General features: G+C 42.3%; 2 protein-coding genes across 2 annotated transcripts; both read right to left on the bottom strand.

Moving 5' to 3' along the window:
- Nucleotides 1-751: 751 nt before the first annotated feature.
- Nucleotides 752-5,009, bottom strand: gcnt4a (glucosaminyl (N-acetyl) transferase 4a). Its single transcript, XM_076047166.1, has 3 exons — nucleotides 4,854-5,009; nucleotides 3,929-4,015; nucleotides 752-3,360 (listed from the first exon to the last, which is right to left on the bottom strand). The coding sequence occupies exon 3, from the start codon at nucleotides 3,357-3,359 to the stop codon at nucleotides 2,070-2,072; it is 1,290 nt and encodes a 429-aa protein (XP_075903281.1). The 5' UTR covers nucleotide 3,360; nucleotides 3,929-4,015; nucleotides 4,854-5,009; the 3' UTR covers nucleotides 752-2,069.
- Nucleotides 5,010-5,380: 371 nt separating this feature from the next.
- Nucleotides 5,381-15,967, bottom strand: LOC142902256 (uncharacterized). The gene is made up of 11 exons (XM_076047167.1): nucleotides 15,746-15,967; nucleotides 14,980-15,144; nucleotides 14,746-14,888; nucleotides 13,563-13,695; nucleotides 12,831-12,982; nucleotides 12,473-12,569; nucleotides 12,169-12,265; nucleotides 9,744-10,317; nucleotides 9,456-9,596; nucleotides 6,581-6,713; nucleotides 5,381-5,702 (listed from the first exon to the last, which is right to left on the bottom strand). The coding sequence occupies exons 1-11, from the start codon at nucleotides 15,939-15,941 to the stop codon at nucleotides 5,581-5,583; spliced, it is 1,953 nt and encodes a 650-aa protein (XP_075903282.1). The 5' UTR covers nucleotides 15,942-15,967; the 3' UTR covers nucleotides 5,381-5,580.
- Between the last annotated feature and the right edge of the window lie 439 nt (nucleotides 15,968-16,406).

Below are 16,406 nucleotides of genomic sequence, written 5' to 3' on the forward strand. Positions count from 1 at the left end.
GCTGTCTGAGTACCTCAGAAAACAAAATTGTTTTGGAACTGACATTTCTATCTCTCGGTCTACCTGTCTATTTATAATCAGAAGGATGAAGACTTTGATTATAAATGGCAGTCTGGTGAGATAAAGTGCAGGAGCTTCTAAGGCCATAACCACTTCTGTTTGTTGTGTCAGACTGATAATAGGGAGTTGTTGCCTAAGCACCCTGAGTGATTGTGATTTGCAAGCTTTCATCTTCTCTAATTAATACTTTATATCAGTCACATATAGTCCTGAGAGGATGGAAACCACACAGAGGCAAGTGAAGCACCAAACCCCATACTTCAAAGCGCTAAAAGAAATTCATAGGAGAGAAAACCTGACAACCAGAAGCAGACCAAGCACTGCTTGCGGTTAAGCGACAGAGGAATCACTTGCGCTCAATGTTCCACAATCGGCAGCGGTCGCCGCAAAAAAATACTTTGCTTGACTATGTTTAATGGTCGTTCCTGTTGGAACAACAACACAAAGGGCGCATATGAATTATCCGCTGCAGCACACATCCAGCTTGAAATAGAGACAGTGAAATCTCAGGTCAAAACAGCAATGACCACAGGAGCTTTTCTTGACAAACTTATTAGCTCAACATGAGCAGTAGTCTTGTCCTACTTTGAGTGGGTCTGGTAAGTCAAAGGGTTAATTAGCATTAAAAATGAAACATAAGCAGCAATTGCAGTTGATAGTTGCAAACTACAGTAAAAACCCAAACAAGACGTGACAGCCATGTACTTTTATTTATAAATAAATAACTCGTCAAAGATCAGGGGCTTTCACACGAACCCTCCGTCACAGCAATGCATATCTTGATAACAAAAACAAACAACGGCATGAGTCTTTGAAATGTCTCTTCTCAATGTGAAAGGACAGCAAAATCAATGTGGACACATTTCTTGTCAACGCAATATAGTGTCATTGTTTAACATTTTTTGACATAAAGGCACTTCGATATTTTCGTTTTATAGTCAGTGACTGCAATTATTTTCAGATTTCAAAATACACATAACAACATTGAAGGAAATATTGTCGTGACAGTTCAGTATAACAGAAAAAACAATGCTCTGATGCAGTCTCTTCACAACCCATGCTGATGGAAAAACCTGTGGAGATTCCACAGCCACGTAATATCTGTGTGGCTTCACAGCAAAGGCGCCACAGATTCCTTTTGAGTTTCAGAGTGTTTAACAAGTGAATAGATACTGTTAAAGGCATTATTATATATGAGACATGTTTGCTTTTATTCTTTACCTTAACGTGTTTCAATGGCTCATATTCGTCTTCATGCAAAAGCATCACCACATGACAGAGGTGACGCGGTTTACCAGCTGATGTCACCTCTGACACCTGGTGAGGCTTCTGTGGACGATGGACGACAGATTGAAACGGAGTAAAGAGAAAAATGAACTTGTCTCATTGAAGAAAATTAAAAAAACCTAGTATCAATATACCGAATGTACGTATATTGATACTAGGTTTCCATTCGTTATGTCTATGGACATAACGAATGTCCATAGACAGATAATGTGATTGTTTTATTTCTGTGTCAAATGATCATTTTGAGCAGGTAATGTACGTACAAAACAATTTGAACTGTAGAAGTTGTACCTATGTACAACGTGCGTATCACGACAAACCAGCACAGGCATGTCCTCAGTGACCAGTCGCGTAAGGCACCAATGAACATCCATTGAGGAAATATGGACCGTCACCATTTAGTGACAAAAGGAGGCAAACCTGAGAGCAAGTTTAGGCAGCCAATTCGAGCAGATCTGACATACAAGTGACATGCTTCACTCCCCGATACTACCTATCACATGTACCCTCGTGACTTGGCTCTCTATTTAAACTGCCCAGTCCCTCAACTCCCCCTTACTTACCAGTCGCCACTCACTTTGGCGTTTTTTTTGCTTACAAAACAAAGCCCTGGCCCCAGGCATTGAACCTGTAGCTGAGGAGACAGAGTTTACCACTGCGACTGTGGTAAACTCTGTACTCTGCGAGTACAATGATGGGTCAAAGAATTTCACACCTTTGGATCATAAATGCACATGATGACGTTTTTCCATCAGCTTCTCCTCCAGACACTTGATCAGAATAGGATCTACTTTGGGGTCAAATTTGTTGGCAAACCAGTGGCCATAGTGGAGGAGCCAGCGGAGCTCAGCGGCTCCATAGATGCACACACTTCGCATGTGTGAACCAGTGCAGGCTGGGTAGAGGCTTCCTTCCAAATAGTTCCATTTAACGAGCCGCGTCTTGCTTTTCAGGTCTGTAATATCCGGCTCAGACCTGGGAATGTGCCCAGGTACTCCCGGGATCCTTACTGCGGTGGCCCAGAAGTGTTCGTCCGGAGAGTAAGTGTCAACTGACCATTTCAGAAAGTCCTCTGCAACCTGGCTCCTGCTAATGTGATCAACAAATGCCCTGGACAGGACAAAATATGCGCTTCCAATGAACACTTGGATGTTGTGTGGAGGAACGTCTTTGGCAACTGTGGTTTTGACAGGAAGATGGTGATACTCGTAAGGCACATTTTTCAGTTCGTGATGGAAGCTAAAGCGTTGCTTCTTTAGCTCACTTGGTCGACTGGTTTCCAGCATGTTGCTCCCATTTAGTTCCTTTAGCTCCATTACAAGCTCATAGTTCGTTTTCAGAGGAAAGTCTTGGCCACAAAGGTTGATAACATACTTCCACTTGACTTCTGACTTGAGCAGGTCCGAGAGGCAGTTTAAGTCAGCATTCAGTCTGCTGATATGGGCATATTCCACAGACTCTAGTTTCGAGGCAATGAACACGTTTTTAATACAGCGAGCTAGGTTCTCGATTGCCTTCTTAAATGCTGGCGGGGACTTCTGGTCATAGTGAATACAATATATGTTGTGAGGTGCATAGATGGCATGAAGAATGCGTTCCACCATAGGTGCATTCCTATGAACCACCAAGGAATAAGCCAGTGGAAAGCTCGTCTCGACCTCTGACACTGGCACGTCATTGTAACCCCTTGTTTTGACAAACGCCGGGCAGTCCGACGTCCAACTCACAGTACTCACGTCGTCCACGTCAACAATTACTTTCCGCTTTATTTCCAGGGCTTTGCCTACCTCCACCGGGTCCAGCTCGTAGATGGCTGTGCAGTTGACGTCATACCTGTGGGTGTGGGTTCTGGATAAACCCAACGTGATTCCGTAGGGTTCAATGTAGATGCTGTCCCTTACAGTCACTTTGATATAGGCAAGTTTGAGCAGGAAGACCAGCAACAGAGACAGAGGAAACAGGAAACACCTGTATCTCAATCTATGTATGTAGTGGGCACATCTTATTTTCATTCTAGAAACAAAAGAGACAGACATAAGCATTTGTCACTTATTCTGCAAAATCCTGCTAAAATTTACATTTGTGTATGTCACTGTAAATCACAGTCATGTAAAGTTTGTCAAACTGATTAACTAGAGTTCGACTAGTAGCTATTTCAACTTCCAATTTGTGTGCTACCATAAATATTAGGCATGTGTTATGCTTTATTTAGGCAGGGTTTTATGATTTCGGATTTTGAGTTACCAATAAGGAAAAACAAAATCCGCCACCTTTTACTTTTTGTGCTCTTTTAATTGCTTTGTTTTGGCAGCAATTCAACTTTATATCAACAAAACTTAAGGTATTAAAGCCAATTGTTAACATACTTTCTGTATATACTTACAGATATTTTATTTTTGTCTATATCTTCAGTTAATATAATTCTTGACCTTTTGCACTGTAGCCTTTTGTTGTTGTTGTTGCTGCTGCTGTAATTATGCAAATTTCCCCACCGTGGGATCAATAAAGGAATTCTTCTTCTTCTGACCAAATTGCATGGGAAGCAGTTAAAATTAGACGAATGAGACTGAGAGTGAATTACCTTGCTCAAAGAGTTGTTTTCAAGAGGCTCTCCTGTCGCGCAAAGATTTTCCACTTCCACATTAGAACATTAGCATGAAGGACATCCCTTCAATGGGGAGGAGTGGGACAGATAAAACACGGAAATTAAGTCAAATACGAAACAAAAACGAGTTATGAAGCACTCAGACGAACCCAGAAATGACATTAAAAAAAAAAAAGACAACCCCCTTTTAATTATATCAAAGCAACACCAGCGGAACACAGATCAGCCATATGGAATCACAGGAGTGCCAAAATTAAAGTCACACTTGGTGGCATCCTAGGGGGGAAGAAAACCTGAGAAACACGAGGTAGTGAAAGTTTCCCCAACGTCCGCTCCCCGTAAAACGTAACTTTTCCATGACCAAGTTCACTTCGTCATGATGTGAACCTGGAGTGAAGAAAATCTCCCTATTCCGAGAGGGAAATCACTCCATTTAAAAAAAACAAACAAAAAAAAACAACCGGACATACCGCAGTCTTCTCAGACAGACCGATTTCCTGACTGAACTTAGTTAATTAATTCATTAAGGACCGCGACCTAAAAAACGAGACGATACATCTGAAAACACGCAACGTTTAGCCTTCCCGTTTATTCGTGAATCCAATTATGGCGTCAGAACGTTTAGCAAGTTATTCTGAAATACTTCTCCTCCCCTCCCCTTGGTGTTGCTGTACAGCCAGCACCTTGGCTCACTTCACTGGGACAACACACGGGACACTTCCCACCGACGGTGTCCGCGTCTTCTGTCTCTCTGTGCGGCTGTTTCCTCAAAGCCAGTCACGTGTTGTCACGATGCCGCCTCCCCAAATCTTTGGCCGGACCTCTTTCTCTGTATCTCACTGTGTGGATGTACTGGCGGAGAGGCGAGTGAATGGCGAAGGAGGAGGTAAAGTCAACTCACCTCAGAGGTTCGAGTGAGAGAGGGGCAGCGTGAAGGCAGGCGCTGTCTGCTGCTGCTGCTGCTGCTGCTGGTTTCTATCGCACACACTGGGCAGCTACTGCCGCCGCCGCTGGCCACTTCAGGGAGCGTCGGAGAGGGGAGTGCCGACGCGCCGCAGTCCGTCCGCCCACTTGCCCATCACCGCCACCCGAGACTTTTTTTTTTTCTTTAACCCCCACGCAACTACGCTAATTAGATTACTACGGAAGAGGATTAGGGCCACGATAAGAGAGAGAGAAAAAAAATGACTGTAGACTTTTTCCTGTTCCGATTTTGAGAATAAAGTTGAAATGTCAAAATAAAGTTGACATTTCGCGATTCTGTGGCCCTAATCCTCTTTCGTAGATTACGTCTTCAAAAACCAACCAGAACATTTAAAAACATTAAAAAACAAAACAAAAACCAAGGCGGGGCAGCTCTGGCCTTGCCCCAAAGTGCTCTGAGGGCGGTCTTATCTTCCATGGGCACAATAAAAGCACTACTACTGCTCATAATTGAACTTTAGCTTTATTGGTGCACACTCTGGAGGTCACAGCACATCAGGCGGTTTGAGGACAGTAGTTGTTGCCGTTCAAAACAAACCGAGCCATAAGGCTTCACAAGCAAACAATTGAACAGTTACAGTCCACGAACCCTCAAGTGTGAAAAGATGAGCAACGTTGTAACCTGTTGGCAACTGCAGCCCAATTCACCAGTCTTCAGACAAAGCCCTCTCCCAGTGGGAGTCCAGGACAGAGATTGGCATCAGTTCCACATCGTTCACCAAATGGATTATTCTGATATTCATAAGACGCTTCAGGGCGGCGGCCTCTGCACAGACACAGAAAGGCACTCAGACACATTCTGAACCACATGGGATTGTCTTGTTATCAAATGATTACTTGAGCATGTTTAAGGCAGTGTCTTGAATGTGTGCATATTCATTATGAAGAGTGAAATGTATTTATGGGAGGTGGGGAGGAGAGTACTAATGGTCTCCCATAGTCAGCCATTATCAATGTATCTGGAAAAACTTCCAGGAGGCAGGCAGACATGACAGTGTTGCATTTATGGACAATAATCTTTGTCAACAGAGAGCATTTAATACAACAACAGTCACAACTGCATAACATTACCTCCTCTACGAGTGTGCTCCAAGTGACTTGCTGAATCAAATTGCAAAAGTTTTGATAACTAATGCATCAAACCATGTCATGATCTTTAAAGTAAAGGCAACCACCCTAATATATTCGAGCATGTGCAACGGCTGTCAGAAAAGCTTCGACTAAGGGATGGAGATTGCATGCAAGTACATATTAAAAAGAAGAGGAAACCAGTGGGTTGTTTGGCTTGCGCCAAACGTAATGTCAAAGGATGAAAGTTTGGGGTAGAGCAAGGGCAAGATTAGTCGGCAGACATATATGCCTGACCATGGAAAATGTAAAGTAAAAATGTTAATATGCATACATCTATATGTATATGCATATTAATTATTTAATGCTTTAAATGATCCATCCATCCGTCTTCTATACCCGCTTCCTCCCATGTCTGCTGGAGCCTCTCCCAGCTGTCATAGGGCGAAGGCAGGGTGACATCCTGGACAAGTCGCCAGTTTGCGCTCAAATACAGTTAATGTCATTTATTTAAGTGCAACACTGTGTGCATGTAAGCGGTTCCAACGTGCTGTACAAAACAAAATTTCCAGAGACCTGTAAGTTCCTCCTCCTGAGGATATCTGGTCCTGCCGTGTGGAGCGGCGTCCTCAGCGCGTGGCTGTGCTGCGTTTCCTGCAGCCTCCGCGTTCAATAAGTAATAAGACAAAGGCCTGCCTCTGTATGTCACCTGGGCAAGCAGTGGAGAGAAGCCAATCAGAAACACAATATTCCTATACAGTGGACATGCCTGATACCATGACGGTATCACAGATGCTGTTGGTGGTGCCGATTGAATCTCTTTCAGCTGCCCTCCCAGTGAACTCCGACCCCAGAGTGTATATTCTCTCTTTATTTCTGTGGAAAACATAAAGAGGAAGGGTGGGGGGGTATCTGTCCTGGTGTGCAGATCCAAAGAGAGTGTTCAATAATTTACAGCCTAATGCTGCGCCCTGTCTCAACAGACCCTTTGCTGGCAGGCAAGAAACAGCTGGGATGCTGAACTTTTTACATCAACAGAGGAGAGGAGGGAGAACAGTATGTGGGAGCTGATGTCTGACTCCGCGTCACCACCCGGGAGGAAAAAAACTCAAAGAAAATGTATGCACGTGTCATCTTTCAACTCAAAAGGCTGTAATCTCAGTCTCAATCTTTATTTCATGTGAATAAAACTTTATTACATGGGCAACCTGGGTGTGTGTGCCCTGTGTTTTATTTGAAATCTATATCATAAACATTCAACCAAACCAGAAAACCAACCAGAGAACTTCTGAGTGTATGTAAAATATTTGCAGTTGTTTTGTTTTTTTTAAGTCGCGTGCCTAGCGTGTAGCTAAAAGGCGCAAGTGAGAATTAGCTCAAATAAACGTTTAGCTTTGGCTACACACAGCTAATAAAAAAAGGTGATACAAAAAGATATTTAAAAGTATACATGGATGTCAAATAGATACTGTGCTGTTTGTCAAACTAGGCAAACAATGACACCCAGTAGAAGGAAGAGATCTATGACAAAGATCCTGGTCGTTGGTTGCCTTTCAGCTAATGCGCCATAAATAAAAAAAAGTCATTTCTTTCACGACATTTGCTAAAAATGAATAAATAAATCAGTATTTCATTGCAACATTATGAAAGGACACTGGTAGAAAAGAGAATGCTGCAAGAAATGTTCAATACGACCTCACTTCTAAGTTACATGCAATGGATTTTTTGTTTTCCTTTCTGCCTTTACGAGTTTTCTTCTTCTTTACCAAACTCATTTCAAAGTGCAAAGAGCTGCTTCACAAGTACGCAGAATTAGACTCAAGAGGTTCTATTCAAGTGACCTGCAGCAAAAATGAAACCTTCCCCCCTTCTAGACTAAATTGTGTTATTGAATCACTTCATGCTTTAACTTGTCACAAGCTTGACGGTCACAAGCTGAATAAGTCTAAAAATAAAGAAGTGAATGAAAAAGCCAGTCACTGTGTCTACATTTTGTGTTATCGTGTGTGTCAGAGTTGCTATTGAAATTGGAAAGGCACACCTGTGCTGCTCCTCCACACAAATGGCATCTGGGAACGGCTAGTCTAGGTCAGGGGTCACCAACTTCATGGATCCTGAGTCATAGGAAGGGCAACCAGTTTGCTACTCTACACTGGAATAAGAGAAACTTTCTCAGTTACATGTTATTATTATTATTATTATTATTATTATTATTATTATTATTATTATTTTATCATCAATAATAATTATACTGATCCATGTTATGACACTAATCACGTTAATGAGTTCTCAATAATTATCAGCAATGAAAAACAAGATTCAACAAGTTGTGCTATTTTTCGAACAGGCCTGCAGGGGGCGACTCATGTAGTCCTTGGCGGCCACCTGGTGCCCGTGGAGCACCTGATCTTGGCTCTAGTCGGCGGCTGGGAGCAAAAAGGTTGAGTTTTTCCGCTGAATAATTGAAAGCACTCTGTGGGGCATAACTTGAATGAAACATATCAGGGTCGCTGCCTACAAGTGAGACTGTGTTGCTATTTTAAAACCCAGCACAATTTTTCCATGTTGTGTTGAGCTTGTTGACCACCTGTATTGCATCCTGGGTCCCTGTGACACTGCAACTCCATTTGACTTTGTCACTTTCCAAGTAACCGTGGAACCAAGACAGAAGTCAAGTCGCCTACGACCTCCGCCTACAATCCTATTTTGACCTATAATTCTTTCTTTATTCTTTATTTCAGACTTCAGGGTCCATAGTGAGACATAGACGGACGTGAAAACGGCAAACATATGACACATAGAATAAAAGAATATAAAACTAAAAGCATAAAAATAAACCTTTACGCATTTGTTATCAAAAATAGAAATTCTTGAAGCTAAAAAAGAGGCAGCTGTACCAGTGTCTCCAGAACAGAGGTTGGTATCTGATGGAACTACAGATGATGTGGGACCTACAACTACAACTGTATTTGAATTGATGCAAACACATCAAACAGTTCTCAATGTGTTAGTGCAGCAATGCTGCCTTGTGGCTTCTGCTACCTCTGCCACTTATGAAGTGGGTGTCAGGAACTCAATTGTCGCATTGATGAACACTCCAGTTTCGCACTGAAGGGGGCGACACTGAGGGCCAATATGTCCACAAGCATCATGACTGAAAAGTTAAGGCTTCTTCCAGTTTTCCCTTTTATCTCTTGACATTAGACATGTGGCCTGCCCATGCAGAGAGCCACAAGTCATTCCAGTGGTTTTTCCATAAATAGAAATTTCACACTGGCCCTTTGGCCTTAAATGGGTACCAATAAAAGTCCATGTTAACATTAACTTAATAACTCAATTCCTTCTAAAGGTAAAAAAACAAAAACAAAGGACAGAGAGAATAGCGGCGATTTAGAGCTGCCAGTCTGCACTGTGGGAAGAAGCTGACACGCTCGACCTGATGTGATCTTACCTTGTCCCAGACACTTGCTGAGCTGACAGGGGCGTTGTTTCCCAGGACAGACTGGAACCAGTCTGTCGTAGTGAGGAACAGTTTGCCTCCGCTGTCCTTTATGGAGCCCTTAGACATGACGCGAGCAACGTGCACCTGACCCTGCAGGGTGACACAAAGCCTTGTTTTGTTTCCTATGACAGCAGTGTATTTTTTTTTAACACTGTTGTTTCGGGCTATTTGATTGACTTCTGAGAACTAAGGTAACACATACACATTGCAGTTTAAGCATAAAGACATTAGCCGAACCTTGAAAGACAACTTCAGGGTACTTCTGCGCGCCATGGCTCCTGCCTTAATGAGTTCAGAAAGATGCCTGTGGTTGTCCTCAGATGTTGGCAGAGTCAGTGCGTGGTTCTGCTTCATCTCAACGTCGTTGTGTTGTGAAGTTTGTCCTGAACGCGGCGCGCTGCTCTGACGATGCCCGCGTGGCAAGTCAGTGGGGGTCCCTGTTCTCACCTTCAGCGACCGAGTAGAAGCTGTGGCCTCTTTGAGCTCCTTGACACTTTCCGTCGGCAGCGAACTCCAATGACTGAGCTGTGTCACTTCGCCGGTCTCCCCTTGACCCGCTTGGTCGTCGCTGCCGGTGGCGGCGTGACAAGACGTTGGTTTGCCGGCCGGCGAGGACTGAGGTGCCTGCTGTGTCTCGTACGTGCAATTTAGAGGGTAACGGACGACAATGGAAGATGTTTCCTTCATCTTTATGTATTTGGTGACCGAGCCCATGTGCTCCAGGACCATCTTCACCAAGGTCCTCTGACGTAAAGCCAGGGAGACAATGTGACTCTTGAGCACATGTTGCTGAAAGTGGTTGGGGACGTTCCTGCGGAGCAGCAAGGAATCAGGTTAAGTCACAGGCTAGCTCCACAGCCGCGCCACAGACACCGCTGTCAATCCAGAGAACTTCCTGGATGTAAAAACTACTCAAGATATGTCAACATGTTCTGGGGGAAATAGCAATGTGCTAGAATGACAGTGCAACATTTTACAAAAAGAAAAAAACAACACATTTTGTTGAAGTGGTTTGGTCTGCAGAGCAACTTCAGAACACCTGCAAATAATATGAATATGTGTGCATGTTTGTATAAGCCTATAAAACCTAGTATAATGTCTCCTCAGCGACAGTCTGTATGCGGATGTGAGTGTGTGTGTGTGTGTGTGTGCATGTAAGTGTGTGGGAGGGTCAGGTTTTGTTTTCTTTTTCGTTTTAAATTTTTTTTCTTATCTTTCTCTTAGTTGTTCGCGCTGCAATACATAAAAACATCGACTTAATCATCAAATGTGCTGCAAACAGAGAAGCGATGCAAAAGTGCAGGGGGTGCTCTTAGCGGAACGGCTCAATGGAGACACACACAGGTAGACCGAGGAGGGCTGACGAGAAAGTTTCTAGTAGAAACTGGGGTAAAATAAACTCAATAAAAGTACCATTACTGTGCTAAGCCGTGCCTTCCCACTGTTGTTTGAAACACTGTCAGTCATGTTTCCATCTATCCATCTTCAACACCCGCTTCCTCCTGCACTCAGGGCTGCAGGGATCAGCTAGAGCCAATCCCAGCTGTCATGGGGCGAAGGCAGGGTGACAGTCACCAGTTCATCGCAGGGCCACATAGAAAGACACACAACCCCTTGCAAAGTTCTATACTCATAAATGCAAGTTGCAAGTCAAAACCTGTTTTTTGTGTCTTTATGAAGGAACTACAGATATATTTCCAGTCAATAGCTGTTGCTAAGAATAAGAAAGCATTGAAGACTGTGAATTTATGCTCCCACTTTAACATCTTTATCTTTAGCTAATTGCTCTGCATCCCTGGCCCTTTTGTTTTTTTGTTTTTTTTGTGTTTTTTTTCTCTTTGTCTTATTCATTCATTCATTCATCTTCTATACCCGCTTATTCCTATTCAGGGTCACGGGGGTCTGCTGGAGCCTATCCCAGCTGTCTTAGGGCGAAGGCAGGGTGACACCCTGGACAAGTCGCCAGTTCATCGCAGGGCCTTTGTCTTATTGTTTGCCTTTCATTTATCTATTTTTTTTTATTGCTATTAATGCTTTTGTTTCTTTGTCACTCAGACACAGGGAGACCATCAAAACTCCATACAGAAAGAACCCAGACCCAGTATAGTGGTTAGCGCTGCTGCCTCACAGCAAGAAGGTTGTGGGTTCGATTCCCAAATCTGGGGCCTTTCTGTGTGGAGCTTGCCTGTTCTCCCTGTGTCTGCGTGGCTTCTTTGCAGGTTCTCTGGCTTCCTGCCGCAGTCCAAAAACATGCATGTGAGGTGAATTGGAAACTCTGAATTGTCTGCAGGTGACTGTGTGAGATCAAATGTTGTCAACCAGCCTACGACCCCTGCAACCCTGAGTTAAGTAAGAAGCGGGTATTGAAAATGCAAAGATATATATAAATATATATGTATATATACATATATATATATATATATATATATATATATATATATATATATGTATATATATATGTATATATATATATATATATATATACATATATATATATATACACACATGCATTTAAACATATAAATGCATATATTTTTGTTGCTTTTTTAATATTAACACTTCTTAGAGTGAAAAGACAATTTAATCCTAATGCTGCACAATGGGAGCATTCTGCAGCACTAGAATTTGGATGCACAGGGGTGAAAGAGACTTTTGAACTAACCTGAATTTCTGGGCAACAGCGTCCTTCGCCAACTGCTGTTTAGCAAGTGCCTCAATCAGCACATTCTGTGTTTGCGTTAGCGCAGCATGCAATCTGTCTAAAAACAGCACATCAACCGTCAACTGCATTCCAACATTTTCCATCTGAACTCAAAACTGCTGCGCTTGTGAGGATCTCTTATCATGGGAAATGATGAAACAATTCATTAAATTGTTATGAACACATGATGCTGGGTCCTGTGCAAAATTTTAACAGTGTTAAAAGAGAAAATGGATATTGTCATAACAGGCCGATTGGGTAAGACCTGCGTCTCCTGAACCTGCCAGAGGCCAGACGGCTATTTCTGCCTGTCTCCTCCTCGCCTCCTCCAGGAGTGCTTGGATCTCCTTTGGATGACTCGGCTGTAAAACACAAGATTGCTTCAAAAAGCATCATCACATTTCAGCTCGCCAGCAAAGCATCTCGACGACAAAAAGACAACAACAACAACAAAGAAAACACACTCGACAGCTGATGCTATGTTCCAGAGATGGCCACTGACAGATGTCTGTGGCACAAATGGGTTGGGAAGGCTTTCATGAGAAGCAAATTTCATTAAACGTGGACTGATACTTTAGAGACAAGGGTCTGAGAGTCCTGGAAGTAGAAAAAAGCACTCTCACGTCATTAGCGTCGGCGATTGCCTTCCTTTTTAGCTGAGAGTCACCGGCCTTTGTGGCTCCATCCGTGCCACCTGATTCTCCTGAGTTTGCATTAGCTTGCTCGCTGTGGCTGCGGCTGATCTGGATAGGCAGCTGCGACGCACCCTGAGATTCTGTGAAAATTATATAGTTAACGAGCAGAAACCGAAAAGCACAGAGGTTTGCAGATTTTCCAGGTGTTCTCTAAAAAAATACATGTTTTGAAAAGACAGACAGGGACGGACAAACATTTTGAGTGGCGGGCCACAATGAGTTCTAAAATTTGACAGAGGGGGCTGGAGCAGGAGGAGTGTTTTGGTGGCCCACCTCATAGGAGAAAAAATATATATGATAGGATGTCCAGAAAACATGTGCTTTAATGTCTATTGAAACTGGGAAAAAAATAAAATAAAATAAATGTGTCTTCAAAGCCCCACGGTGTTTAGCTCTTTATTGAATTTACTCTTAGAACACTGAAAAAATTCATGAAAAACAGCTATTTTTATCACTTACTTACTATTAATATAATTTATTCAAGTTCAGTGGGTCAGATTAAAAAGCTCAATGGGCCACAGATGGCCCCCGGGCCGTAGTTTGCCCATGCACTCAGCTAAGACCACATTAATGTTTTTGCAACAAGAGTCACAACTTTACACAGAAGACAGTCTGCAAAGAAACTGGTTTCCTGACCTGCTTGTCTGTTCTGTGCATTACCTGACTGCTCCTGTGCAAGAGAAGCTTGGAGGAGCATTTTGATGTTCTCCTCCTCAGCCAGATCCATGGCACTGAGGCCCCTGAGGGTCTTGGCACTTACATATGAGCCATACTGGAGGAGGAGCTTCACTACCTGCACCACACAAACAGGCAACTCAAATCCATTTCATTTTTTTAAAAAATTTTTTTGTCAATTGTATGTTCTCACTGTAATAACTCAGGTAAGTTCCCTTGCAGGACAGACTGTATATGTCATGTGTGGGTGGAACTGACGGTGAGCCATAACTGGAATGTGAGCGAGTGACTTTAGCTGGGCCCATAACATTATGGCCATTTTTTACACAAATTTAGATCAAATCTGACAAAATTTATATTAGAGCCAATTTGGTGATTTTCTATTTACCTTTGATTTTTACTTTTGAACAAAAAACATAACCAGTTTCAATAAGTTATAAATTTAGCCAGCCAGTCATTTTTCGTCCTGTTGCAATCAACTTCGGCGAAAACAAGAGACTACAGGTTTTATTCACTTCTGCATTGGCCGCCGTTTTGAACCGAGAAGCTCCGCCTAATATTTGAAGCTTTTGAAGAAACAGCGACATCAAGTGGTTACATTTAAGATTGCGTTCACCCTAAATGCGAAACGGCAGGCTGAACTGAACCAAAATACTTTTATTTTACAGCGATGATACACTTTAATTAAAGTATCTAGGGGCAGTTTACGGAGATTTTTACGAATATAAAAATTATAAATGAAGCCAAATATAACACACTGGACCTTTAAGGAATCAATGGATTCAAACACAAGTTCCATCTTTCAAATTTATGCTGACTTCAATTTTGCCAATTTAAATTTCAAATTTGCACAATCTACATTTTCTAACAAATCAAAAAATGTCTTGGCAGTAGAACATGTAGATTTCCTAAAAAATAAAATAAAATGAATAGCTTTGCTCACAAAGTGATAACATTATTATACACAGATTAAGCACTAAAACAACAAACCGGGCGATAATTTATTAATGTTGTTTAACACTCGACTCTCCTCATGAAGAAACAGTGGAACAGCTGTTTCTATTGAGGCTGCAAAGTGTCAGCATTTTTTTTTTTTTTTTTTTTTTTTTAGAATTTTAATACATTTTTGGCAACATTATCAAGTCCAGTTCAAAATTTCTTTACTCACCTCATAGTGTCCATCGTGGACAGCATCATGGAGTGGTGTGATACCCTCATTACTTCTAGCATGTACATTAGCTCCAGCTTCTAACAGCTCCCTGACCAGTTCCGAATCACCACCAGCGGAAGCCTCGTGCAGGGCCGTCCATCCTGACATTTCAAATCTACGTCATTCACTTTGTTCGCAATCACATGTATGACTAACAGGTGATACGTAGAGAGAGTTTCCACCAGGACCCACCTGCATAGTCCTGGATGTTGATGTTGATCCCGGCCTGTAAGAGCGCCTTGACTTGTGCTCGATTGTCTCTTCGACAGGCCTTGTGCAAAAGAGTCTCTCCGTAACCATTTCTCTTGTTAAACAGTGAGTTTGGGGGAATTTTCACATTTTGAAGCGCTTTGAGCCCTGACAGGATACATTAAAAGACCACGTGGGGAAATCAAGGGCAAAACAGTTGAACATCTGAGTTTAAATGAGCCACCGTTCTTGCAAAAGACATGACACTGCATTAACGCAAACATCAAACGACACGCTTTGTTCAGCTTGGACAAATAGTATTATTTTACAGCAGTAAGATGTTGTGGCACATAACCAAATAACTCCAGCAATCCAGAATAACTGAGATGATTCTGTGTGTGTGTGTGTGTGTGTGTGTGTGTGTGTGTGTGTGTGTGTGTGTGTGTGTCTGTTTTTTCTGTTCATGTGTGGGCCAACCTTTGACAAAGCTGACCAAGTGTTAAGACACTTTTATCAGGATTTGCTGATTCACAGAAACTTTATTATGCTCATGATCAGATCTTATTGTGATGACTCAATCTTAGTGGCAATGTATGAATGTTAGGGTCAACAATGTTGTCATTAAGGTTTGGGTTAGCTTAGGCAGGACACAAAGGACAGAAAATGAATCAAAGTAAACGTAAAATCCCAACATATATATTTACATACATATGTTTGTCTAAATGGAGCAAATCATTTGAATTTTCAGGAATTTCACTTGTACAATTACCTGATTTAGGTGCTGAATTGGAACAATGTGTGTCTTCCGCAGTACAGCTGGCTGACTCGGGGACTTTTCCGGGGTCCAACTCAGCTTCCACAATTTCCTCAGCTACTCCTGTTGTACGCCTGGCATCGAGACCGGACAACAAGCTAACGGAGTCATCGTCTGATGAGGAAACATCTCCGTTCATCTCATGTGCCATGTTTGTATTTGGTCTTCTGCAGGGTTTAACTGTGAGATTGAGACATAGACAGAATGAACTGCTGAGCAGTGGTAAAGTGAATACGAGGAATACTGAATGACTAACTGTTAAATTTGTTTGGGGGTAAATCTGAAAGTAACCTTGTGTGGCATAAAGTCGCTGGGAATGGTCAAATTGGTTGTGTCACACAGTATGTTGATGCCTGCTATGTCAAGTTGTCAACCATAATGTGCCAACACAAATCATCTAAAATAGTTCTGTATGCAGCAGAGACAAAGAGATGAATTGATAAGATAATATGATATGTTTCTTTGACACACGTTATTGAAAGTTTAACAAATTTCAACTCAAGTTTCGATTTTTAATTTTGCCATAGTCCTTTATTGCATCGCTGTTTCGACTAAATTCTGAAAATGTTTCGAAGTGTATCTTCTCGGAGCAAATAAGACGACTTAATTTGATGTC

Source organism: Nelusetta ayraudi, unplaced genomic scaffold, assembly GCF_046127955.1.
Source record: "Nelusetta ayraudi isolate G7.1 ecotype Tasmania unplaced genomic scaffold, CSIRO-AGI_Nayr_v1 ptg000092l, whole genome shotgun sequence".
Classification (NCBI taxonomy): domain Eukaryota; kingdom Metazoa; phylum Chordata; class Actinopteri; order Tetraodontiformes; family Monacanthidae; genus Nelusetta; species Nelusetta ayraudi.